Source organism: Melospiza georgiana, chromosome 1 (assembly GCF_028018845.1).
Source record: "Melospiza georgiana isolate bMelGeo1 chromosome 1, bMelGeo1.pri, whole genome shotgun sequence".
Lineage (NCBI taxonomy): Eukaryota > Metazoa > Chordata > Aves > Passeriformes > Passerellidae > Melospiza > Melospiza georgiana.
Genome location: NC_080430.1, coordinates 136,151,353 through 136,178,412, shown reverse-complemented (window position 1 = coordinate 136,178,412; position 27,060 = coordinate 136,151,353). Strand labels below are relative to the sequence as shown.

At 36.0% G+C, this 27,060-nt stretch overlaps 1 protein-coding gene across 1 annotated transcript in view; it reads right to left on the bottom strand.

Annotated features, from left to right (window-relative positions):
• Nucleotides 1-20,107: 20,107 nt before the first annotated feature.
• The window catches only part of MMP16 (matrix metallopeptidase 16), a 163,334-nt gene continuing 156,381 nt past the window's right edge, over nucleotides 20,108-27,060 (bottom strand). The window contains exons 9-10 of the mRNA XM_058032294.1: nucleotides 25,312-25,427; nucleotides 20,108-20,772 (exon numbers count right to left, since the gene is read on the bottom strand). Coding sequence (XP_057888277.1) covers nucleotides 20,438-20,772; nucleotides 25,312-25,427 — 451 coding nt within the window. The 3' untranslated portion in view covers nucleotides 20,108-20,437. The remainder of the gene's footprint in view (nucleotides 20,773-25,311; nucleotides 25,428-27,060) is intronic.

The window sequence follows — 27,060 nt, the reverse complement described above, 5'->3', positions numbered from 1 at the left end:
AAATTTACTGAGGGTGCCTGTCTATGCCATTAATGAAGATGTCAAATAATATTGGTCCCAGTACAGACCCTGAGGGCATCGCTTTTCACTGACCCTCAATGTGACTCCGAGCCAAGCACATGCATTTTTTACAGAGGAGATGAGCACATAGAATTATACTGAGTAAGTTAATGTGTTAGGGAGACAAAGGATAAATTTTAATTATTCCAAAGATTAATAATTAGTTTTTAATAAAGAGGTATTCAGCTGCCCTCAGTGTGCCAAGTCAGTTTTTTCATGAATCGCACTAAGTAGCAACACGCAGTAATAATATAAATCTTGACAGTGTAAAGATCTTTAAAAGGGAGAGTGTCATAACATGACACGCACAAATACTTGTCTCAAGTTAGGCCTTCCTCTGTTTAAAATTCAATTTCTAGTGGTGAGCATTACTGTTATAGTAGCTTTCAAAAAACGTATTTTCATGATCATTATCCCGAAACTCATCATCCCCCAAGTGGTTGATTATCATTGTGTCTGGTTTCAGTGAAGAGGCAGAAAAGTATTACATGCACTTATCCCATTTAAATATTGACATTAAGTATATCTCCTTACGTATGTGTTGATATGAAATTCAGAATTCAGTAAATGCAGATCCTTCACATTTCCATTTGAATTTTCAGTTACCCAAAACAGTGGGAAGCTTGGTAGCTTACTCCTCACTGAGTCAACTCAGACATCAAATGTTGTTTGTTTACCAATTCGATATATAAACACATAAATGACAATAAGGGATCTAGTCTAGTATCTTGAGCCACTTCCTCCAATACACTACTTTAAATTTGCATTATTTTGCTTTTCAGCAGTCCTCCATTTTGACCTGTACTGTCTGGAGGACTCCTTGTGCATATAGTGGTAGGTTTCTACTGCATTACTCCAAAGAGTTTTGGTATTTTTGCATCTATCAATTCATTTCTTGAGTACATGTTAACTTTTAGTGTTTATTGTAATTTATGACAAGCAGATGAGCACCTTCCCATGTGCTGTGTAAAGAATCTACTTTAGTTAGCTTAAAGCCTACCACCTGCTAGCTTTATTTGAATCATTTATGGGGTAAGTCAGTGAAAAAGTCACTATAGGCTTATTCATATAACTCGGTTTTTCAGACCATTTCTGTGTTTCCCCTCAGCTATCTTGTTTGAAAAGTCCTCCTATACATAGTCATTTATTATAGAAAAGAAGCAACTCTGATAACTTTGCTCATTCTTGTAGTCTTTATCCAAACACAGAGACATTATAGAATATTATTACATTGCTACTACACAAATTGTACCATTCAAGTGGAGGAATGGTGCCAGAATTCCAAATAGAATTTGAGATGAAGGTATGTAATGGATTTATACAGCAGCATAATGATTTGTCAGTATTTTGGGTCTTTTTGTCTGCTATTCAATTTCTAACAACTTCTATCATTCACTTTTCTTTACTGCCATAGTGTACTGAAGTATCACTTTCACAGATTTCTCTCTCATATTCCTAAGAGCTTTTTTCAAACTCTAATACCTGGGTCAGAAAACATAATTATAGATAGGAGTTTTATTTCTTTCATATGTGTTTCCCTTGTACCTAATTTCATTTATGTGGCATTTCATTTCCTTAATATTATGCAGGTTTTATTTTTTATTATTAACACTCATTCTTTGTCTTTATTAGTTAGTATAATCAGCAAACTTTCTCACTCAATTTTCCCAGATAATTTATGAGTATTGTGAATAAAAATCTTGTCTTTTATTTATGATGCTTCTATTGTAGAAACTAGGTAATAATGCTATCTTTTTCTTCTTGTAGCTTAATAACTTTCCCATCCATCTGAAAATCTTAACTATTTTGCTGTCACAACTAAATTCTTTAACAGTGTTTGGAGAAGGATCTTACTAAATACCTTTTGGAAATGCAGATAAGTGTATCAACTTGATTTGCAGTATTTATATTTTTCAAGAACTCTAACAGATTATTCTGTTACTAAAGTAGTCCTAATTCAACTCTCATATATTATATTTATCCCTGTGTTTACAAATCTTTCTCCTAAGGTAATTTTACTCTAGAGCAGTTTACTTGGCTGCAATTTTTCTGATTTTGTGCAAAGCTCTCTAAAAAATCACTTCCAGTCATGAGGCGGTTTTAGAAAGACATGAGTCAGCACAATTCATAAATCTGTTAACTTCTTTTTTCAGTTCCTCCAGAACACTTAAACAAATTCTAATCCTGCCTACTACTCTGTAACATTTTATACTGACACTTCAGCTCAAGATGATACTATGACAATCACATCCAGGAAGACAGTTTGACCTCTCCATGTTATTCCATTTTTAAGCCAGATGCAGAATTTTGCATGTCCATAGAAGTGAAACAGTGCCCACTATACCATCAAATTAAGTAAAATGAACTTAAAGAATATTGCAGAAGTTGCAGGAGTATCCTTGCCTAACTGCTTACTCACAGCCTCTTGTCCACAGTACAGGGGCAGCAGATACATTGGGAAACTCATTAATTGAGATGAGGACAGGAAGATCAGTTAGCAAAAATTGTCATCAGCAAACAGAGTGTGGTGAGAAATTAATTTAATTTATTGACAGTTAGGATAAATTTGAAAAATGTAGACAGATTAAACCACAACCTTCTCCTCACCCTTTCCTTTTCCCAGGGTCAACTTCACTCTTACATTCCTGACTCTTCTACAATTCTGCTCCATGTTCAGGGCAGGTGAATAGGGAACAGGGATCATGGTCAGTCTGAAACAACTTGTGTCTGCAGACCCTTCCTCGTCACACTTGTTCCTTGCTCCATTGTGGGTTCTCTGCAAAATTTCCAATCCTTCACAATCAGCCTGCTCCAGATAAGAGTCCTCCATGAGCACACTGTCCATATTTGGTCCACTGTGTTCTCTTCTTGCACAGTCTGCTGGGGAATTTCTGCTCAACATCTAGAGCACCATCTGCCCTTCCTCCTTCTCAGACCCTGGTGACTGCAGGGGTGCTTCTCATCTTTTTTTAGCTCACTCCTCACTGCATGCACAGTATTTTCACCCGTTCTCCCAGAGGCACCATCGGCTTTATTGAGAGGCTCAGTTGTGTCCTTCACAAGGTCCATTGGAGCTGACAGGGAATGACTGCGTGCAGCATGGAGCAGCTCTGGCCTCTCCTCACAGAGGCCACCCTGTAGCTGTTCTACCAGCACCTGGGCACTGGCAGCACATACAGTGCCTAAATTTTCTGTAAGCCACCAGAGAAGGGGATCAACCAACATTTTCTGCTGAGAAAGAATTTGCTGTGGTAGATTCAACATTAAGAATGTGAAGAAACACAGAATTTAGTGGTGGCCCAACTGAAGACATCCACTGCAAAAAGGCTTTGTTTTCATACCAAAACTAGTGTCTAAATTCTTTCTGCATTGACTGGAGAGGCAGTTTAGAATCAGATTCACACCAGTTGCCATAATATTTCCTGAATGAAGGCTGAAGTAAAAACTATACTGGGAAACAGTGAAGAAACAGAGTAGCTCAAATCCTTCTTCTCTCTTTGGGTTAAGTACATGAATGGCAAAAGCTCTCTGAAAACTAAAAATCAAAAACTTCCCTTTTTAAACACAAAGGAGACTAAGATAATGAAAGCCATCCAATTCTTAATAGACAAATTTCCTTGAGCTGAGGAGCTTTGGAGTCTAGAAGCTTGAATGCTTGAATGAGCCAACCATCTACAAATGCGAAATTTACCAGTTCATTAATTGATGATGACTCAGATGTGTCTAGAAGATTAGAGCCAGAGTTGTTCTCTCCTCCTTCTCCAGTGCTTCTTAAGAGTACTCTTAAGTGTCACCTTGCTCAACAGGTTCACAATTATGAATCATATTTTTGGTGCTCAGTGTATGGAGTGCTTAGTCACACTATTGGTGATTCTGCTCATCTCAATACAGAGTGCTGAAAAAGCTGGCCATTGGTTATTATATGATTCACCAAAGGTCACAAAAGCGGTGTAACTGTCCTGGGAAATTGAGGACAGAAAATGAAAGTCTCTAGTCACAAGACTATCAAAGTAGTTGCAAAACTGCTTTATGTTCCATGCAGATGGAAAGATCAGGAACTCCTGAGGTTGCCAGGCTGCAGTTTGGGTCTGAACCTTACAATCATCCAGGTAAAGATTATGCAGGAAAAGCAACTCAGGGGAATAAGATTACCAAGTCTAAAATAATTTTTTGTATAAAGAAGAAAGCTCTGCATGAACTGTAGAGCTTATGAGATAAACAGACTCATATGATTGTGTCAGTGTAATTTGGAGGGAGCTGGGAGAAGTGAAGCGGAAGTTTTTTGTCCTCCAGGGAATTGTTCCTGCAGCCCACATCAACAGAGGCATACCCAGTGCACAGTGCCATGTAGCCTGACCCATCAAAAGAATAATTTAATCTTCAGAACTTTCAAATTCTCATCTCTCTGAGCCACTTAGGTTCAATTATTTTAATTAAAATTTAAATGAGATTACAATTCCTTGTTTGGCATTTCAACGGTCACTAGGACTTTACAGCATTAGGCAACGTCCCTTCCATATTAAAAGATTGGAGAAAACATCTCACATATAGTTTTATACTATCCCAGTACTGTTGATCTGGATTTATTTCACTGCTTCCTCTTTACTTGCTGATTGTTCCTGGGCTTTATAAGTAATATAGCCAGAAAAATGTGTATGGTCCAGATTTCCCAAAAAGTTAAATAAGTAGAAAGTCCATTGTCAAAGTTAATTTCCATAGAGTATAAAGCACAGTTCAGAACTGTTCTTGCTAAATACTCTGGTAGTTTTGCTTTTCTCATTTTTTCGAAAAATTGTTTATTTTTCTGTCATTTCCATCTTTTTATAAAATTATTAATATTCTCTGTGTACTCATTTACCTGTTCCTTCATCCTGTGATAGACCTGAGTATACACGGTGCTGTAACTTTTCTCACAAGTTATAAGCTTGACCTGCATGATATAAGCCAGCATTTAAGCAACAGGTACAGGTGGTGGGTGATTTAATTATAGCTGAGGCTTAGCTGACAAACAAAATAAATCAAGAAGGGATTGTATTGTGTTTGTGTGGCCAGGTTTTAGTAGCAGGGGAATACAGGGGTGGCTTCTCTGAGGGGCAGATAGAAGCTTCTCCCATGTCCAAGAGTCAATTGCTGCTGGCTCCAAGATGGACCTGCTGCTGGCCAAGGCTGAGCCCACCAGTGATGGTGTTAGTGCTTCTGGAATAATGCATTTAAGAAGGAGGGGAAAAAGCCCTGCAACTGCAGACAGAGAGAGGAGTGATAATATGGGAGAAAACCAGCTACGAGTACACCAAGGTCTGTGAAGAGGCAGGGGGAGGAGGTGCTTCAGGCACCGGAGCAAAGATTCCCCTGAAACCCTGGAGCACACCATGGTGAAGCAGCTGTGCTCCTGCGGCCCATGGAGGTTCATGATGGAGCAGAAGTCACCTGCAGCTTGTGGAGGACTCCAAGCAGGCAGATATACCTGAAGCAGGCTGACACTCCATGGGAAGCCTGGCAGGACCTGTGGCGCCATGAAGACAGGACTGCCACTCTGCAGGTGTTTGGAGCAGGTTTGCAGGCAGGACTTGTGACCCCATAGGGGAGCAAACCTGGAGCAACCTGTTCCTGAAGGACAGCACTCTGTAAAAGATATGCACAAAAGAGCAGTTTATGAAAAACTGCAGCCTCTGGGAAGGACTCACTGTGCAATTTGTGGAGGACTGTCTCTAATGGGATACTCAGGTTTGTTTGTTGCCTGGGCAGTGTTCAGTGGTAGGAAAGTCAGGTATGCAAATTCATGTCACCTATTTAACCACAGAGAAGCATGTATTGAGGTCCCTTTCCATTTTCCTTATTTCCTTTGCATTGTGACTCCTGACAGTGCTGACATACCCCATTTAATTTCATCATGTGAGTCTCTGAGTGTTGCTATGTCCAGCATTTGTTCTATTGTTCGCATCTCTGTTCTCCTGGATGAGGGGTGAAAGGAATACAATTGATATAACTTATGTGTCCTTTGAAGAGAAAGTGTCTTAAATTAGCTGCTAAACATATCTGCCTGTTCAATGGAGAGAAGAACCAACTTACAAAGGCCCCCAGCTGGGATACAAATCTATTATATTCAGGTAGAGCCCTATTGTGATTACTTTAGGCACAGGTTAGGAGCTATGAGTTGGGAATTATTCCCTTTGCTAGACTTTTATTGGGCATTTAAGTTTCTGATCCCAAACTGTTTTGCTGATAGACTGAGCTGACCTTGGAGAAGGTCAAGCAGTTCTGAATCTAGAGAATCCCTGACTCATTGTCAATTATAACTAAACAGGACTCACAAACTCATAATTGTTCTAACTGAACTGAACTATGAGGCTCTATTTCTTTTTGAATTTTGAGAAGTATTTTGAGAACATGCCTTATGCCTGAAGTTCTTCTACCTGCTGGGATTATATGGAAAGGATGATTCTATCTTACCCACTATGCCATTGTGATTCCTGGAATAACTGCCTCCCAAAAGTAAACACAGGTTTTATGCCTAAAATGCCTAGCTAGCACACTCCAAGAGAAAATCTGCAATGCACACAGTGTGGACTGCCATGGAAGACAGGCCTGGGAGAGATTTGAGAACAAAGTTATTTGACACTCTGACAGTATTTTGATACTCCATATCTTCCTTGTAAAACTAGTCCTTCAGAGATAATATAGTATTTCTTTGCAAAAGTACAACATGAATAGAAAAACTCTTCAGGATAGTTTTAAACTGAATGTATTACTTTAATCACAGTATGATCAAAGGCATGCAGTGGGAAGCTGTCCACTGTGGCAGAATAACAACTTCCTGGTGTGGAAACAAGAGGAGTGCAGCCACACTTGTCACTTGTCATAGTGAGAATGTTTGACTGGTGCTGAAAATCAAAGCAAGAATTATCTATGAACCACAACACAAAAGCACTCCACAGTAAATCTCTCATCTAGCAATTAGAGAGCAAGTGAGCAAGTCATGGATAACAAGAATGTGTCTACATGTCACTTCAGGGTAACATTTTAAGTAGAAGAATCCTTGGGAAATAAAGAAAGATAATCAATATGGTTATTAATGACACTAATTTCACACAAACATCTGGGAAATTAAGCATGGTCTTTAGGAGTTGTTTCTTGCAGTAACTTGTAAAGGAATGAATAAGTTGCAAGCCAAACTTCATATCAATATATTGAGTGGTGTGGTAGCAATAATATTTATTTCAGCCTGGAAAACTTTCAGAAATTAAATACTAATATAAAAAAATATCTTGAAATAATTTTCAAATACTTTTCTTTTTCTGTTTTCTTGCATGCAGCTTTACATTTCCAGCTAAATACTTGGATTCTCTTGAATCTGAATATCTCAGATTTAAAATATAAAAATAAATTATAAACTTATGAGGGAAAGAGGCACTTAAGTGAAGAAGTCTATATGTTGCATTTTAAAATGGCACATACTGAAGAGAGTAAGATTTTGTCAAGTCTTAGGAAAACTGCATTCTGAATGTTTGTGCAGAAGCTCATAGTACACTTTCATTCAGGTTGAAAGTGACTTGAGGGAACACTGGTTAGGCATTGATTAGGTCTAGCTTTTTTATACTAGTGAAGCACAGATCAAATGTGCACCTAAAATTTACATATCTTATAGCAAAATCTCCTTATCAACACAGACTCATTTTCACCAATGCCAGCACTGCACTGCCAACATATTTAGAGAAAGGCAGTTTGACTTGTATGTATTGTGGATTTTATGAGTGTTTAATATCCATTAAAGTGCAATTCTTATAACTCATAGTAAGTGCCCAGAGTTTTTCCACTTGGCTCAGTAAGTGTTCCGTAAAATATAGGTTTGATTTATTTTTAGTTTATTTTGAGTGGAAAATGAATATGTTCTATGCCATTGCATGCTGGTTTGACCTGAAGAAAGTAATATCTAATATATTCATAAGCCTAAATTCCATTGAGAGCTATTAATGTCCAAATGTTTAGTTGATCGTGTTTACCTTTTCTAATAATTCAAACAAGCAACAAGAAAGAGGTTGGCAAGCAGCTATTAAGAATATCTCTTATTCATAATCCTTTTTGTCAAACTAGTTAACACAGTAATTATTTCTAGATTGGAAAGCTTTCTGAAGAAGAATACCTGGAAGCTAAATCTCGATTTTGGGCTCAAACATTAAAACAAAAATCTAATTATTGGCCACATAATTGTACGGCAATAGATTTGGAAAACTGTGCCAAATTTCTCATATGTTAACTGTGATTGCTGATGTTTACTAATCAGTTTTCTGCCTGCAGCATCACCTTTACCTACTAAATGAATGGTATTGAGAATACATGAATCAGCTTGGGAATTCTTTTAAATCTTTCAGAAACAATGCACTTCCATGAACTTAAGGATGTTGAAGTAGAGACACTCCCCAAACCATTCTGTTTAGAACTTTTGTTTTTCCTGTCAGTCACTTGTACTTAAAGCCCAGCCAGGGAACTTTTCCTCTTTCATAGGTGAGAACTGCAGTCAGCAATTTCTGTTTTACTCATGTACCTCTGATTTAGAATGGAAAAGAACAAAGCTTCAGGTAGCTTAGGTATGTGATGAGTTTGGCCTCAGGTCCTGGATCAGCTTATAAGCACTGCTGTCTTTCTTGCAAGGACACTGAAACAATAATAAGTTTATGTTTTTCTTCCAGTAGGCTGAGCTTGCTCCTGGTTTCCTATGCCCACATGTATGCATGGGTGTAGAAAACCCGTAATGCTTTATAGCCTAAGATGAATTACATAATTATTGACATGGGAGAACACACAGATCTTTGCAAAACTGAGCTAGCTTTACAAAACTTTCCTTTGCTCTTAGTCTTCTGGTCTGCTATTGTGGTTTGATTTCAATAATTTTTTGTTGTTGTTGTGTTTACTCTTTGCCTATTTTTTCTAATTTGAATCATTAGACTCAATTTTTTACATTAAATTTGTCATGGTTGTGTTACATATAACAAAGGAGGGAACTCAGCCACCTGTTCATAATTTTTTGTAGTGGCCGTAACAGCAATCTCTCAGACATTACAGAAGTAGATCCACTGGCCCTCCGCCTTTTTTCCAACACAAATTAGTTTTTCCTACTCTATCTTGATTGGAAAAATAATGTTTCCTTCACCTTGCTCGACAGACAGATACATCCATAATATATCCATAAATTGTCATTATCTGTTATTATACAAAGGCATTCCTGTTTTGAAGCTAAATTTGGCTCTAATGCTATACAATACCTAAAGAACAGTAGCCATAAATCTTACAGCAATATATACCAATTAAACCACAATGCCTTTATGAAAATTTTTTTCTGTTCTCTTATTTATTGACAGATTTTTTTTTTAATTACAACACAATGAAACGATGGTAAGTACATAAGATGCAATAGTATAAAAAGCCATTTTTTAACCCTTCCCTTGGTTAAGACACTTACAGCAGACAAGAACTGCCCCACCCCAATTCCCCCCTTCTCAAACGAAAACAAAAAATAAATATAAATTAATAAATATAAAACAAATCACTGCACAGCCCTTAACTCTTTGATTGCCATGGCAAGAACCACAATGATGATTCTACCGTGTGACGTTCGATGGTTAAAGGTTGCCGCAGCAGTCAAAGGGTTATAGCATTGTAAACATAAGTATTTGTTGAAAATGTTCAGTCATGTTAATGGTCTACAGCAATGAGATTATTATCATGACCCCTTGACCTTTAATGACACAACAGTATACGGAGTTAAAGAGATTAGCTTGGTGAGCTGTTACATAGATTAATTAACCCATTCAGTTTAACAATGCACTATGAGGTCTTGATTTACTAACAAAAGACTACTTGTGTATAATAAAACACTGTTCAATGCATTGATCAATAAAATCAATGAAAAAAATCAGTCTAAGCACCACAAAATTTTGCCTGATTATATCTGACAGTCATAATACACTTTAGCACCATTTAGTCAGCCTTGCATTTGCACACAAACAAGCGTTGTGTTTGTCAGTAGAAGCTACCTGAAGGAATAACATATGTCAGTTATAAAAAGGTTTCCGTATAGAATGCCGTGTGAGCCAATAAAATAACAATAATAAAATGAAATTCAGTTGCAGAAAGCAAATAAATGCTCCAGTTATTTTGATTCTAACACACATCCTAATAAGCGGAACATGGGCATGAAATGAAAATGGAGCTATGTAGGGAAAAGGGAATAAAAATGAGAAATTTGTTTCACACAAGAGAAATCATCACATCCATATTCTGACTTATTTGTCAGACTTTGAAAAATAAATGAACAACTGTTGGGTGGTTGAAGATAAAGAGCTTGAAGATTTATGTTTAACAATATGTGAGTTTTAGGGTCATGTTATACATAAAACCACTTTCAGAGCTATCCTATCAACTGCACAAACACCCTTGTCTCTGCTTGAAAGGTTGATTTCCTCTTTTTCAGACATGGAAGATAAATAAGCAAATCACTGGGTGGGCAGAACCAGAATTTTAGTAGCTTCTAGCTAACATATTGGAACCAGAACAACTCCTATTGGAATTACAGGGATGAAGGAATGTCAACAAAAGAAAATGGAATCAGCTGCTAAAATAACACTCAACAAGCAGAACTGAGGAAGAAACTAAGTTCTGATAGATTCAAGAATAAAGCACCTGGAAAGAATGCAAGGTGCATGTTAACAATAAAGAGAAACGAGGATGTGTATGAAGCTTGGAAAACAATGTACCCTTCTTGTATATATCCATATCAAACTCTAGTTGACCTACAGACTGACAAAACTAGCTGCACATGCTTTAACTGCTAACAATACTGCCACAGGAGTGGCAAGGAGAAGACACTGCATCCCTCAAACAGTTTCTGATCATATAGGAACACCTATAACATAAAGCCAACCTCAGAAGTCAAACACCTGCACCTTTCTCTGCAAGCTGTGTCTGAACTGGGCAATGAATCAAGACTTCACTGGCAGATGACAGAGAGAGTTTTTTATATGTGATACCGAAAAATTAGGATCAATTGGAAAACAGTGCATAATAGCAAAGCATTCTGCCATGCAACAGTGCTAGCCTATTATGCTACAGCAGTATGTTAATTGATGGAATTGATGTATGTGTGGTAGAGGAAGGAGTCCAGCCATAAAATCCTTGTCTGGATATTTATGACACAGATTATAGACATCAGAATGCAAAGGAGAAAGAGAACAGGTTAAAGATGAGAACTGGAAACACTGAAAATAACACATACTGTTGAAATGCAGTTTTCTAGTCTGCTCACATTTCAGAGATGTCATAAGCCATACATACAAATAGTATTTTTACCAGACATACGATGTCTGGTAAAAATGGTAAAAAATGGTAGGTCTCTGGTGTTACACTATTGTACATCTGACAAGTCAAGTAGTCCCAAGATGCAAATAAAGAATCCATGATGATCAGCCCTGGCTGTACCATGCCTTTTTCATAACAGACTTAAGGATGGCAAGGTCAGTGGAAGGCAAAGGCTTCAATAATCTGCTGTAAGTTAGACCTCAGTGTTATTGTACTGGACAATGTACAAGACTCAGTGAAAGATATACATCAAGCTCCTCAAATATTCGCAGGAGATTTGAGAAGGTACTACCTCTTCATTGTAGACAAAAAAAGCTGCAATTCCTGTTGACTAAGTTCAAAAAGTCATACATGCTTAAATGAGATAGACAACAAAATTGTTTTTGCTTATTTTTGTAATGAACAGATCATTTCCCACTTGCCTACCAAGAGAATAGAAAATTAAATATTGCCTTCATTAGTAAGGAAACATGTCAAGGTGCAGTGAGAAAAGGGTATGGAGGGGAATCAGAATTTTGACTGTATTTATCAATTTACATATAGAAATAGATGATCCATCCAATGGCCATAAAAGTATTTCTGTCATATCAAATACTTCAGGACTATAATGGAAATAAAGATACATGGCTGTAATATGGACTAGTAGAAGTTAAAGACTTCCTTGTCCTTCAGTATTTTATCCGGTGGAGTTCTTCAAATCATCTTGGATCTAATTTTTGAGAACAAACAGAAGGACATTTCACTATGACCAGTTTTTGCACAGAGATTCAGGTTAATATTAGTTTGACTAAATCTATGTCAAAAGATTTTGATTGCACCAGATAAATAATGTACTATGTATTACTATATATATTTGCAGTCAGGGTTAGAGCAACTATATTGAGAAGCTTTTTGACTGACTGCTATCTGGTGGGTTATGAATCCAATTACAGAATTCAGTGGACTTTCTAAAGCCTAACAGATATCTTTGTTGTTGGAGGCCAATAATACTTTCCAAGCTATCACTAAGTTCTTGGTAATATATCTTCTCTTTTATTGTTGATTACATGAAATTTTAGTGGTATCAGTGATCCTTGCCCCCATCTCTTTTGATAAATTGGTATTGTACTTGCATCTATAAGTGAAAATGTTTTCATTCCTTTTCCTATTTTTCTTTTGGGAATCAAAAATGGAAATGTTCTTATGCTACTTGTGTCTGTCTGTAGGCATTGACCAAAAGACCTAGTTGGTTTTCCTGTGGCTCCTAGAAGTTGTGGAAAGAAAGTTCATGACTAGTTTAAGTTTCCTCTGAGAAAGACTTCAACAGGGAGTTAATTTAAAACTGTATTTGTCACCACTGTGATCCCAGCACTACTATCAGTACATCTTCCTCTGAAAGAGGTAGCGTCTGTCGGATGGTGAAAAGGGAAGATCATGAACCTTGATCTATCCTGTAGAATGATTTTCAACCAGACACAGTAAGACAATACTGTGATTTGACAAGTGATATCTGCATGTTTTAGAAACACAGTAAAGACAGATGTTACGTGTATGTGTGTATATACATATACATACATATATATATATATATATATATATATATAAAACATGTACATACATATACACATATATACACTTGACAATGCTTTACCTATTTGATTACAAAGAGTAAGAGTTGGGAATAGAGTACATTTATCATCACACATTCCTCCAATTCTCGATTCCTATTCAAGACTAAATTTTGTTGAGTATAACAATCCAGTTATTTCCATAAGCTGTGAGTATTAACAATGGCTATTCTGAAAGGTCTTTTTGATTGTTTTCGTCTGCCTGGTGATGCATGGCCAGAATTCATGGCATTTTATCATATGAGGTAAAACACAACCATGTACCTATAAGCCGCAGCTATGCCTTGCAGGTATGAATTGTAGTTGTCATGGTCATTTCAAACAGTGCTGTAGGTTGCTATGATGTCTCCTGAATGCATGTCACGACATGTATCATTTCCTAAACTACATAATTCTACTTTTATATCCAAGCAGACAAACTGCTTCAGTTGACTTCACAATGTTCCCATAAGATATGAAGGTGACCAGTATGTGAGCACTGGCAATTTTGTGGCGATGGCCAAGCAAAGCACACACAGTACGTCCTTCTCTCCTTAGAATCATTGTATGCTCAAATATGAGGCTGTGCATTTACCTGCAACATATCAGTTGTAAACCAGTACTTTTGAGACCTATTTAATATCATCTAATTTTAAACACTGACAAAGAGTATTAGAAACCATCATTTTGGAAAGTGATGGAAAAAGTGATACTGTGGTAAAACCTATTTTCTCTTCTTTAAGATTTCAAAATGATACTAAGGGAACCAAAATTGTATACCTTATTACATGGATTACCTACTGATACTAAGTACTCTTGGCTTCAACAAGGCAGATGAATTTATGCACAGCCATGTAAGCTATAAATGTGTATGTAAACTGGGTGTTAAATACCAACACATCAGGATGGAAATATGAATTAGAAACCTTATTTTATAACTCATCACAGAACCCTGCAAGTGGTGAACCAATATGGACTTTCACTGATTGGCAGAGTTATACTGTTCTGTTGCCAGTATGTAAGTAACACAAAACCTCACTAAAACCCTTCAAACTCCATTGTCATATTGTTAAGGACTAAGTGGGTACTTTAGGAAGTTATTTTATGCCAGCATTCTGTTACTAATCCCAATTCCCAGAAAACCAGTTCCTGGAATAATAGATTAGTTAATGGGTTATCCAAGACACATGCATGACACAGAATGAACAGGATTATTCATGAGGATGGAGACAATATTCAGTATATATTTTACTGTAAGAATGAAAGGGAAAAAAATTAATGAAAGGCTATGAATTAAGATATGCCGCTCCAAGAAGATTAAGGTTGTAGTTATAAAAAGGACATAATTTCATATGGTAGAAATTACTATTAACTAAACAGAAAACCTTGGTTGTGTAGTGAGTATACTAACAATAATCTGTGGACAATGGTGCTCTACAGAAGCAGAAGAAACTAAGCTATGTCACTGGAAAACTTCATGCCATCATAAGTGGCTGGCCTGTGTAATTATTGTTTATGAAGTATTATTGTGACAGCAAATAGCACTATGCTGCATACACATCCAAGTACAGAAAACTGTCTTAACATGTTAGTTTACATCAGCCTTTCTTCATTTATGTCTTCTCTGCAAATAAAATTTATTTCATCTAACTGTTGGTAGCCCAGAGAAATACTTAAAGCCATCTCCACAAAGCCAACATATTTTATGGACACCACTCACAGAATGTCCTCTTTCAAAGACAGAATGGGCAGCTGCAATTCCAAATGTTAATTAACTGACCATAATCTTTAGATGATATCCTAAAACTTATGTATACCTGTTTATAATTTATGTGTTTAACGATGTCTACATCTTTCGTTAAAATACATTTTGATTTTAGGAACAGATGCTTGCTGTGCTCAGACACTGATGATCCTTCAAAATCTGATCTTCTGATTATTATTGGGCATTCCTACTTATATACATACATTTATAGAATAATTCCATATCATAAAAAAATCTATGCTGTCTAACATTAGAGGCTACCTTAGATCAACCCTCAAATGGAGCCAGTTTGCATCAAGTGATGGCATGCTTTTGACGTTTACCAGATATTTTCAGCATTGATGGCACTGGTGACAATGTCTTTCTCCATCAGCCTCTGACATCTCAGATGGCAAGCCACAAGAATGGGTTAGACAGGTTTGACTCACACATTACATATTTTTCATGAGACTAGCAGCAGACAATTCATTTAATGACATGCATATATCAGAGATTAATTTTATGAGCACATGGTTCATTTACACCCGATTTTGTAACTGACATATGTTTAAATGATCTTATAAGAACCACTCTGTTTGCCTGCAGTCTATGTAGTGGGAGCTAAGGAAGTATGCCTCACATTGCACTGCTGGAATATCACAAGTATATCATTGTATTGAATAACAGGTTATCTGTTCTTCAGCTTCCAGACAATATTATTTGATTTACAGCATAGCTGGACACCTAAGTGGCCAGTGGCATTTGTTTCCTCAGCTGATTGTAATAACTCATAGACTTGCAGTCATCTATTTATACTTCTGGAAACAGAGGTGTCCAGAGACAGTCTTGATAACAACAAAAGGCAAACCAGGAGCTACTGCTCTGTTATGGCTACTTCACATCTCCCACTGCTGTGGTGCATGGCTTCCTTCACCGCTGCAACAGGTGGTGAGACTTAGGCCATGTTGTAAGGAGAGATGGGAGCCAGGACAGAGCAGGCCCCTGCAGTCATGTCCTTGCTCCTCCACCCAGTCATCTCATGTTTTTGTCCAAAGTAGGCTGCTAATGGTACGGTAGCTTGCATTTCTACTTCCCTAAAAATACAGTGCCTGGAACATTCACTATTCAGTTTACTATGTGTGTGTTTTAAGACTTGTCTTAACAATGGTTCAAATGCAAAAAAAAAAAAAAAAAAAAAAGAAAAAGAAAAGAATAGGAATGTAGTACTTCCATTGCTAATAGGCAGACCAACTTCCTAGACTACGCACTGTTTTCTAACCAACAAGCTAGAATTAGATTCTATATAATTTGGTACCAAAAGCTACATTTAACTGACATTTAGATTGTAAAGTAAGACCCCCCAAAAAAAGTTGAAAATTCAAAAATTAAGCCTTACACTCCGTTCTTAACCCACAGTGCTAATGGCACAGGAGTCTTGATCAAGCAACTGGGGATGTGAAGTGTGCTTCTAAGAAAAAGTGTAAGTCTGTCCCTTATGTTTGGATCTATTAGCTTATGTTATTTTAATTCACAAAATTAGCCTTAAAAAATCTTTTTCTTTAATTTTCCCCTCCCTTTTCCTACTTTGAAAGAAGAAAAAGAACAAAAGGTCATAGGAATATATAAAATATGTATTACATTTATTCTGGAGACTTGAAAGGGCTCCTTTGGAGCCATTTGAGTCTCTCCATCCCAGCCTATCCAGTAAATATACAGTTACATATTTTTAATTTTTTTTGATAAAAATTAATTTTTTCTACAGTCAATAACCTTTTCATAGGTTTAGATATTGAAAGGCCAAAGGAAACACTACCATAATCTACTCTGGCCTTCTGCATCATACAGACCATAGTACTCTGAAGATACATGACCTTGTGTAGTCAGCTTGATAGACTGTAGCTGATTAACACAACACTATTCAGTTTTGTATTGTTCCAAAATACAGATCATGACAATAGCAATATGGAAATGTTTATTAAAAATGTCACGGCACATGAGCAGGAACCCAGACTGCAGACCTGAAAATATTTTCAATTTGATTTTTCTTAATTCTAATAGTTATAGGCCCTTGTAGAGAAATAACTATTAAAAAAAAATTGTCTTAGAACTTTTACTAATTTGAGTTCAAAATCAGACCAGGCAACATCACTAATTCACTCTGAAATTCTATAATTTGAAACTAGCCAATATGTATTTGGAAATTACAGTGAACACAAATGCTCCTACATCTTTTACTTAAAGCGAACCTTTATGACTGCATTTCAACCTACTGAAAACATGAGTATGTAACAGAAATGTTGACACAATCTTGTTTTGCATGACATAAACATGCCAATATAATTTTTTTTTCTCCACTCTCTGTATATAGCATATATGTACTTTTAAGTAAAAGAAAATAGATTCAATGATCAACTTATCATGTATTCATGTAACTACCATGTACAATATACCAAGCACTAGAATTATCACACTTACCTTCCTGCATAATTACAGTTAAATTCTCCAAACACAAATATTTTTGTTACCTTATCAAAGAACAACAGTCAACATGCTCAGCACTTCATTACTGACAGGGAAATGGTTGCAGAAAAAGTTAAAGCTGCCATGAAAGATAGTTCAAAACTGAAATGAAATTTTCAAGTGAATAAAAAGACTGATGAGATGCTGTTCTGACTTAAAAAAAAAAAAAAAAATTCTCCTACAGCAGAGGAAAAGCAAATACAGAATAAGTAGTTCTCTTATTATTTTCCTCCAGCTATCCAAGGGAAAAAAACTTGTAATAGCAACATCAATAATTTTGTTCTGTCTATAGCAGAACATAAATTATAGTAGTTTGTTGACAATAAAAATTTCTCAATGGATTAAAATGTGCATGTCTATGTATGTGTGTGTTTGTGTGCTTTTATAAGTATACAAACACACATCTTAATACATATGACAAACAGTACAGAATTTCAAATTCACCAAATGAGCTGATCCGCAGCAAAAATCCTGTGCAACTAAATTGTCAATAAATCTATATTTTCAGCAACAGCTGACTTGGATTTACTAAATAATGCTATGGGCTGATACTGGTGCGCTTCTAACCTACAGTATGCAGTACTTCTACAAAACGTCTCCAAAATGCCATCTGCATTGCATATTTGTTGTAAAACTATATCTTTTTCTAATCTTCGCTTTTGTTAACCATACATATGTATATCTGTTTATGCTCTAAGAAATAAGTTTGCAATGCTTTATAGCATGCCACATATGTTCATAAGTCCTCAAATCAATATAAAATCATGTAGTTGAAAAAAAGCATACTATTTTTCATGCTATGCTCAATATAAATATAAATTCAAGGCAGTCAAGCTATCCATTACCAAAACAATAATAATCATAATATATATGCATATATACCTACACTCTCTAAAAAGTGATCCAGTTATGTGGATTAAGAAACCAGTAAGAAATCGGTTGAACGTAGTATAAAAGTCTCATTTAATGTAAAAGCCCATACTGGCCATTTCAAGTATTTTAATACTTTCCTATAACCTTTTCATTAATAACTAGATATTTGTAGAAATAATAATTTTATACTCAAAATTGTATTCAAGTTAAATAAAAATTAACTTCTGCTGTAATTCATTTTTAGAGTGTGCATGTATACATAGCAAAATATCTTTCTACAGACCTATCATAAATATTTTAGTCTATGTCGTTTCTCTCCTACTAAAACACTTCAATTTTTTTTCTCAAATTTTGGATCACGTCTATCAGGCCTTTCAAGAAATAAAACTCATCTAAGTTCATTTGCAACACCAGATTCCCTTCAGTTTGTGCCAGTTTGCAAGTTAAAGGTCAAAGACATAGGACAGTACACTTTAAGGAAATTCAGACAGTGAAGCTGTTCACAGAAGACAATGTTTTACTTGGTAATGACAGTCAACAGGTCAATAATCAAGTTCAAGGCAAGCTGTTCATTGTTGCAAAAGCTACTCCCCTCGAAACCTGGCTTTCATAAAAAACCAGGTGTCTGACTTTTGGGGTGCATCATTCTGACCATCTTTAATAAGTTCACAGCCCAGTGACTGTAAAGCCTATCACTGCAAGAAGCAGCTCCTAAAATCAATAAAGAGGTCTGTCAGTTGCTGACTTTTCTCTAGGAAAAAATTATTGATACAAACCTGCTCTGCAGGTCACATGAAAATGACAATACTGCTGTTAGCACAAATTACACAGAATGACAAAATGTTTTGGTGGTCCCTTGGCTCTGTCAGTTGATACCATGTTTGACTGAAGGCCAGAAATTTTAACCCTTTGAGAACTATGATGAACATGCAAAGGGGTAACACACCAGAGGATACTCATGCACTATCAGAGTCATCTCCTTAGCTTTCTTTTGAAACTGTAACTCTACCTCTGCAGAGGCAAATCGAATTGTCATGCAACACAGTCTCAAGAGAGAAATCCAAGATGCTTAAGATAAGAGGCTAAGCTATAAAATTGTTGACAGCTCAGAAAAATTCTTGGTAAGTGATAGAAATTATTAAAATACGTTTGGTTCCTTTAACAAGAAAGTAGCTGGTAAATATATTTTGTTTTCTATTCATGTTACAAATGCTTTTCTATCAATAATGCAAATAATTAAAAATGCAGTCACAAGAAATCTGTTTCAAAAAACTGATTTTCTTTTGAAACCTGTATTACCCAAACACAATTCTCTAATTTAATGATGACCAAGTTTAACATCCATCAGACTCTGAAAACTGGACGCAATAGTTCTCAAAGGGTTACACCACCAACATAGTACCAGTGTCAAGTCTCTCAATAGTCTGTCTGTTGTTTTAGTTCATTGAAATCCGCTTCAGAGACACACTGCTTTTTACCATTCTTTGGAATGAGTGCTCCTGACAGACCTATAAAAGGCCTGGGGTAGTTGGCTTGGTACAACTTGGGAAAGATAATGTAGGAAAACCAACCAGAAATCAAACCAACCAATAAAAAGGTTCTGCTTGAATATAGTATTGAATATGAGTTTAAAACATTGAGGACATAGCCCAGAGCAGCTGTAAAAAACACAAAATGAATGTATTAAGGCTGTTACTATATTGCAGATATTTTGGCCCCTTGTTTGTTGGAAAATGGCTGTCCGAACAGTCTGAAGTCCTGCGTGTCATCCAAGTCTCCCACCTGACAAAACTGGAAGTAGGAGTATAGGACTTTATCCGTAGCAGACAGAAAGCAATCCTCTTTGGAGACAAAGCTGTTTTGGGTCTTCTCACTTTCCTGAAAGTTCCATTGTTGGTTGTTGTGTTTCTCTAAAAAAATTTACTTTCAGCAAAAAATTCTTTGAAGGGGAACAGGCCTTAAGGAAAAAATGTAGAAACATCGGAGATATTTTTATTCCTCTTTGTTAGTTAATCCTGATAGTTTATAGGGCATTGAGCGTGCAGAGGGAAGGCCTAGAATTGAATGACAAAGAAAGACAAAGGACTGAAGAAACAGCAGATACTGTGTATCATGGAAGCTTCCCAGCTGAGCGAATCGCCACTCATGGCAGGACAGGCAACCCCCTGGGTTTGAAAGATCAGCTTTGCTTCCGACTGACAGATGCCCGCTCCTAGCTAGGAAACTGCATAACAGCTCTTGTGTTGAATCTCAAGTTACCACAAACTCCTGGGAGGGAAAGAGAAAAAACCAAAACCCTACATCACACCCACTCTTGCATAGAGCGTTTGCAGTACAGTATGTGCCGGGGTGTTCCTTTCCTTTTGAACTGGAACACAGTGTAAACCAAGACAAGGAGGCACAAGGCCAGGATGCAGGGAATGACGATGGCTATGGCTTTCACAGTGCTGGCTGTGTTGTCCAGTTTGATGACAATGTCAACATCATCTTGAGGGCTGTGTCGGTCTTTATCTCGGTCTGTTGGTCCATCACAACCCATAAAATCCTTGAGGATGGATCTGGGATAGCCAGGTTCCACCCTGAGCATCTGGTTATTGAATTTCCAGTACTCTTTTCCTTTGTAGAAATATGTGAAGCCTGAGGAAGAAAGTAGCAATTATTCATGGTCATATGAAATCATGTCATCAATATACCATTATGGAAATTACTGGTAACAATTTTTTGTAATTAAAAAAAATCAAAAGACACCAGGAATAGACTTCAGTTAGGAGTCATTCAAATATTTTTTTAAAAAAATTGTTTCTTTACTGTCTCTAGAAATCTAATGTTGAGTCTGGGAATTTTGTTTTGGTTTTATTGCTTGTTTATTCTTTCGTTGTTCTTCCATTCAGTAAATTGGGATTTTATTTTCTTTCATTGCTAAAAAAATAATCAAATAATTCCAGGGAGTACAGTCTATGAAAAGCCAAGGTTTGGGCAGTTTGTTCATTTACTGGAAAACCAGCTAGAGTTGGGATCTTCAGGGATAGGACTTTGAAGCATCACAACCTCTTCGAGATGGGAAGTCTCCTGAAACAAACTGCAATGCTCTGCTCTGCTATGCTATGCAGAAATGAGAACTGACCCTCTTCAATCTCACACAGCCTATTGCTGTACTTCAGGAGACTGGATGAAATAACAGCATCTTTTACATTAGATAAAAGGTATAACCAGATTTAAGTTTTCTGTAAAGACCTGATATTTGTTCATTCAGGCACAATCCAGTGTTATTATTACACATGCTTAAATGAAGAAAAAGCTTGACTCTTGCCAAAAATCTATATTACTTTATTATCCCAGCTGAAAAATGGCATTGATCTGGCAAGACACAAACCTTCAGGATGGGCAAAGTTTCACCTACTGCTTATGAACTGAATGGAAATAGATGGATTTTTTTCTTACCTTTGCTTTATACATCTTATATATTCCATGAAGTATTAAAAGCTACTAAGTCAGATTGGGCACTATTTGTAGTTAACAATGCTTCCTGAAAAGGCTGGTAACTGCCTATCTGGAGACATTATTAACCACCTATTCAACCAACAGTTATTTTATTTCAATTTTAAAATTTAAAAAAAGAAATATTTGATAGTCTATTTTTCAGCCCACACTGTAGGAAGTCTTCATCACCTACTTCCCCTTTTCAGAAAAATGTGAGTATTTCATCATTCTTCTACATTAGGTAATTTGTTATTTTAATAGCCTGCCTAGCCAATGAAAAAGTATTTTCCTTTCCTTAATCCCTTGCATTTTTATTACCTGAAAATATGCTCATAGATTCATAGAAAGAGCTATTATGACTTGAAAAAAAATACAAAAAGTACTAATCTATATCAAAGGAGTAGCTAGATCTTTTCAGAAAATGCCTTCCATTCTGATTGGAATAAAACCTAAAAGATGACTGCAATTCTTTAAATATGATGAAGTTTTAAAATTTTAGCACATATAAAGTTCCTTAAAGTAATCTGGAGTTTAAATTAGGAGCATTATCAAATGCACAATTTCAGTATTTTGAACCACAGTTACCCTATCTTTGGATTCCATATAACAATATGCCTTTCAGAAAGTACTGCACATCCTAGCCATGGATAAATATTTCAAGTATGGAAATTTAATGTATTATCTCTATCAATAGTCTAACACATATATAGAGACCATATACAGATGTGACACCTCTAAATCTATATACATATATATACGCAGAATACATGTATATATACTCAGGGGTAGATGTAAGTCAAAATACAAACTTTAGTTAGCAGTAATTGATATTATGCAGCAAAAGGCCAAAATAAAACTCTTAAAACAGCAAAGAGATTCCCAGCTGCTAGAGATCCAATACCATTTTTTTCAAATATAACCCATTTTTCACTAGAAAAGTCTGTTTAAACTTTTTAAAAAGTTCAAAAGTTTAAAATTTTCTGCCATTTTTGCTGAGGTAGGAACCAGGATAATAGTCAGTTACAGCTGAAAAGTGGAAGCTACCAGTAGAGAAGGACAATTCTAAGAGACTGAGTAGTTTTACTGCTTCTCCTGACAGAGCAAATGACTTCACACAACTGTAGAAAGTGATTTAATCTAATCTGCTAGATGTGTTAAACCTGCTTTGAGAGCTGTTCCTTACAATTTTCTAGATACTAGTCCCTGAGCAATACCTGACACAAACAGCACTGAAGGGCATAGCAGTCACTGCTACCTCAAACGTGCTTATGTAGTAAAGTACAAGGCAAAAAAGGCCAGTGGACTAATAAAGTAGACTACCTTTTCTCTTTCTTCTACCTAAAAATTGTCCCATCATCCCCTTCAGCATGTTAAATTTCCTGTGCTGCTCTCAAGGTAGAAGGAAAGATTTCTCCAATTTGGACAACTTTGTGTGATCTCAGATTCCATGTAGCAAAAGAAAGGAAATTTCTTTTCCACCCCTTCCTAAGAGTTTCTACCAGAGTGTTCGAAAACAAGTCACAAAATGGGAAGTAGCAGGGCAAGTTTCAAAGGTGCTACCTGGACCTGGACCTTAACAAGCTTTTAGGATACTGAGCTGGGACACTGACTAGAGTAGGAAATTGTTTTTTGTTGTCCTTTCCAAAACTTAATGCACAATTACCAAGAATGTTTGCCATCACTGAAGGAATTCCCTGCATGATCAGAGTTATTGTAGGTGTTCATTTGCATAGTTTGCACAACAAAAATGTAAAAGAAGGAAAAAAATATACTTTAAAATGAAATTTATTCCCTGAAAGACATGCTCTCAGATGTTTCCTTGTGAAGGTTTGTAATAAAAGCTCTTTATCAACTCTGCTTCTGTCCAGAGAAACAAAAGCGGTTTCAGGAAAAATGGAATCAATTTCTTTCCAACTGAGCTGTGATATTTCTTATTTGAATCTGCTTTATTTCTTTCTCTCCTCATACAAACAACAGCAAAGTTTTGAATTGTTTCTTAAGTCTTTATTTTCTTGATTTCAGGGAAAATGCCTTAGTGGTCTTCTTGGAAAATTGATAATGTCATTTTCAGTCCCTTTTTCTGCCCTGGGGCCTTTATAGGATTTCTGAGATGCTCAAGAATTCCCTCTTTCCTTTCACCTCCTCCACAATCTCACGTCATGTTTTACTAACCTTCTTATCCAAAGCGTCCAGCAGACTATCAAAACCAATAGGGTTAGAAAGAGAAGAGCCTTTTATGTAATCAAAACTCTTTCATGCCTTAAAAATGGGGGCTCTGCCTCTGCAGTGCTTTCAAACTCACTGGTCTGAGCGTTAAAGTAAGATAATTTTTATTTTTAATGGGAGGCACATGTACCTCAGCTCAGTACAGAATATATATTTATATATATCAATATATATTTATATTTACAGATATGTGTATATATGTATATTTGTGCACAGATGTAGATAGATGATAGATACACACACACACAGATATAGATATATACACATGTATATATTTCTATAACATTTGTGACAATTTCCACATATATGCCTATTTAAAAACAGTTAATTATTGAGTGTGATGTATGCACAATATCATCTTGAATGACCTACTTTCCAGTTAAAAGCAACACAGAAAATCCAATCTAGCAAAAAAAGGCCAAAACACAGACAGGGTTTCTTCTTCTGGATGCAACAGACAAAAAGCAAGGAAGCAATTAAACATATTTTTGAAAAAAACCCCAAACATTTCCATGGCAAATTACTTAAACAAGTTAGAGGTTGAAATAGGAGACTAACATGTTTTATAAAAGGAAAGAAAGATCTTTATTTTCTTATTAAAAGGTAATTATCATATTATGGCAATAGATATGCGTACTCTCTTATGAGGTAAACAGAATTAATTCAGAACCTACTAATAAATAAATCATATATGCCAGATAACAATTGTCCAACAATGATAGGATACAACAAATACATATTTTTATTCCCATCAAAGGATCTAAACCCTTTGTGCAACTGAGGGCTCTGTTGGCAGCCAGCCACCATCCCCTGGGTAGCACTGAATTCTCCTGAGATGGAGCAGATTTTGGCTGCTCTCACTTGTTCACTGGTGTATCCAGCTGAGATTCCAGACTCTAGGTATGTGATGATGCATCTTGATAAATGTAATACATCATACTAAAATCCCTGTTATCTGCTTTTCTACATCATGGGCTTATGACATCTTTGATTTACATAAATTCATTGGCATATTTCTGCTTAGATAAAGATTTTGCTTCCCTTTGCTAGATTTGAGAATGAAAGCAATACCTTCTAAGCTGTTTAAAAAGCCAACACCTTAAAAATTCAAGATATATTTAATGTGTTTATGAAGCTTGTTTTAAGAGATACTACAATTCAGAAGACAACAAAACCAAAATTAATTAAGACAAAAGAAAAAAAGAATGGAAATTAGGGTTTATAATACTAAATTTGAAAGTTTTTTCAGTCCTAGGCTAAACAGTTAAAAGAGCAGTTAAACACTTAAAAGAGCATTTTCACTAAAGCCAATTCCATAGCAGGAAATGCTCTGTTCAGATATCAAGAATTCCTGCACCACTTAAGCTGAACAGTCAATCATCCCTCTATCTTACATACTACTATAAACACCTGCTCTATCTTACTTAAAGGATGTAAATAAATCATTAAAACAAGAAAATGTTTGCATACCATTTTCTTTGTGAACAAAGGCTCCCTGAGGAGATTCTGGGATACCTTTCCAAATTGTGATTGGTTTGGGATAACCAGGGTCCATGGATCTCGTTTCTTCACTGTACCTCCAGTACCTGAAATATTTTTTAAAGGACAAAAACCCACATTTGTAAGATAGCAGATGAGTAACTTTACATTTTCCCCCTCTAACACTTGCTACATCCATTAACCACAAGTGGAAATACTGGATTTCTTATCTTTGAACATTCATTACAAATAAATCTATTTGCTGTTTCATATAAATAGCTAGAAGATAAAATATTTTTGCACTTCAACAACTAAACCAGCATGCATCTTACTTATAATCACCACAATTCTGATGCCTAGGGCTTTTTCACAGTGACACAGAGAGATGCAACACATGCAAAAAACCAATGTTCATTAATGCTTTTCATAATATTGAAATAATGCAAGTGACAGTAGATTCAAATTAAAATACTGCCAGCAATCTTAATTTAACTCTTCATATGTATGCATTACAGAAGCTTTTAATTTTATTTCATTATCACTAAATAGATGCAGTGTATTATAAAATTCAACCTGTTTGTGTGCCTTTTTGCCAGCCAGCCTTTCTCAAACTTAAAAAGCTTCAGTGTGCAATTCGAGTAATCCTGAACATCTGAGAAGTATTTACACTTGTGATTTATTTACACTTTAAGATGATATTGATCATTTCTTTTTCCTTTTACTGCTGATCAAATTGCTATGCATACAAGCTGATTCTAAGAGTACAGCATCTCTAATGTCCTCTGCGTATCCTAACATTTTGTTGGGTCATTTCATATTTTGATTTACTCTATCAATTTAGAGCATAGTTTTATCACTATCATTGATAATCTGGTTACTGCTAAAAACTTGATCCTGTTTCTCATTTGAATTCAGTTTTTAGAAATCCTTGTTACGGTCATCATATATTAAACAATTCTTATGTGGATGATATTTTATCGCTGTGAAGGTACTTAGGCACTCTAATTGACTCACATTTTCATCTTTTTAGAAAAGTGTGATGGTCTAAACTCCTCAGTATTTCTCCCTGTAGGGCTTTAAACTTTCAATGAATTTAAAAGATGGCAGATTTCCAGTGGGTTAGATGTTGGCAAGTTAGATTAAAAAGACATTTGTATTTATTTTTTCTTTCTTATGCTTAAATTATTTTTATAGCCTCAATTCTTAATCTAGTCACATATACATCCGCTACCAGTCAACAACACAATGCTCTTTATTTGGATACAAAACATCTTTGAAAGTTTACATGCAGAAACATCATGTAGAAGTAGTAAACAAAGCTCTAACTTTAATACTGTTGAAACCAGTTCTTCCTCATCTTTAAACTCCAAGTTTCTTGGTCATTAGTTTGCATTTTTAAAGAAATATATTTTCTTTTTCTCTCCCTCTATTTCAGAACTCTATTTGTGGCCTCCATAATTTCTCTCCTTTTCCTTTTTCTCTTCCAATCTTTTCAACTTTTTGAGCTCCTTCTTTTAATAACCTCTGGTTTCCCACTAGCCCTAAATGACTTTCAAAGATGTCCTCTGTCATTAAATTCTTTGAGGACATACTCAGTGCACACTCTGAAATCACAGAACTTCTGGGTTCTCACCATTGATGAGAATGATTAGGGATCCTCCTGGGGAAGGACTGATCATGACCTCACCTCAGCAATCTGTGCTGGAGTAGTGAACATGTCTACAGGGTGAGGAAAAGCCT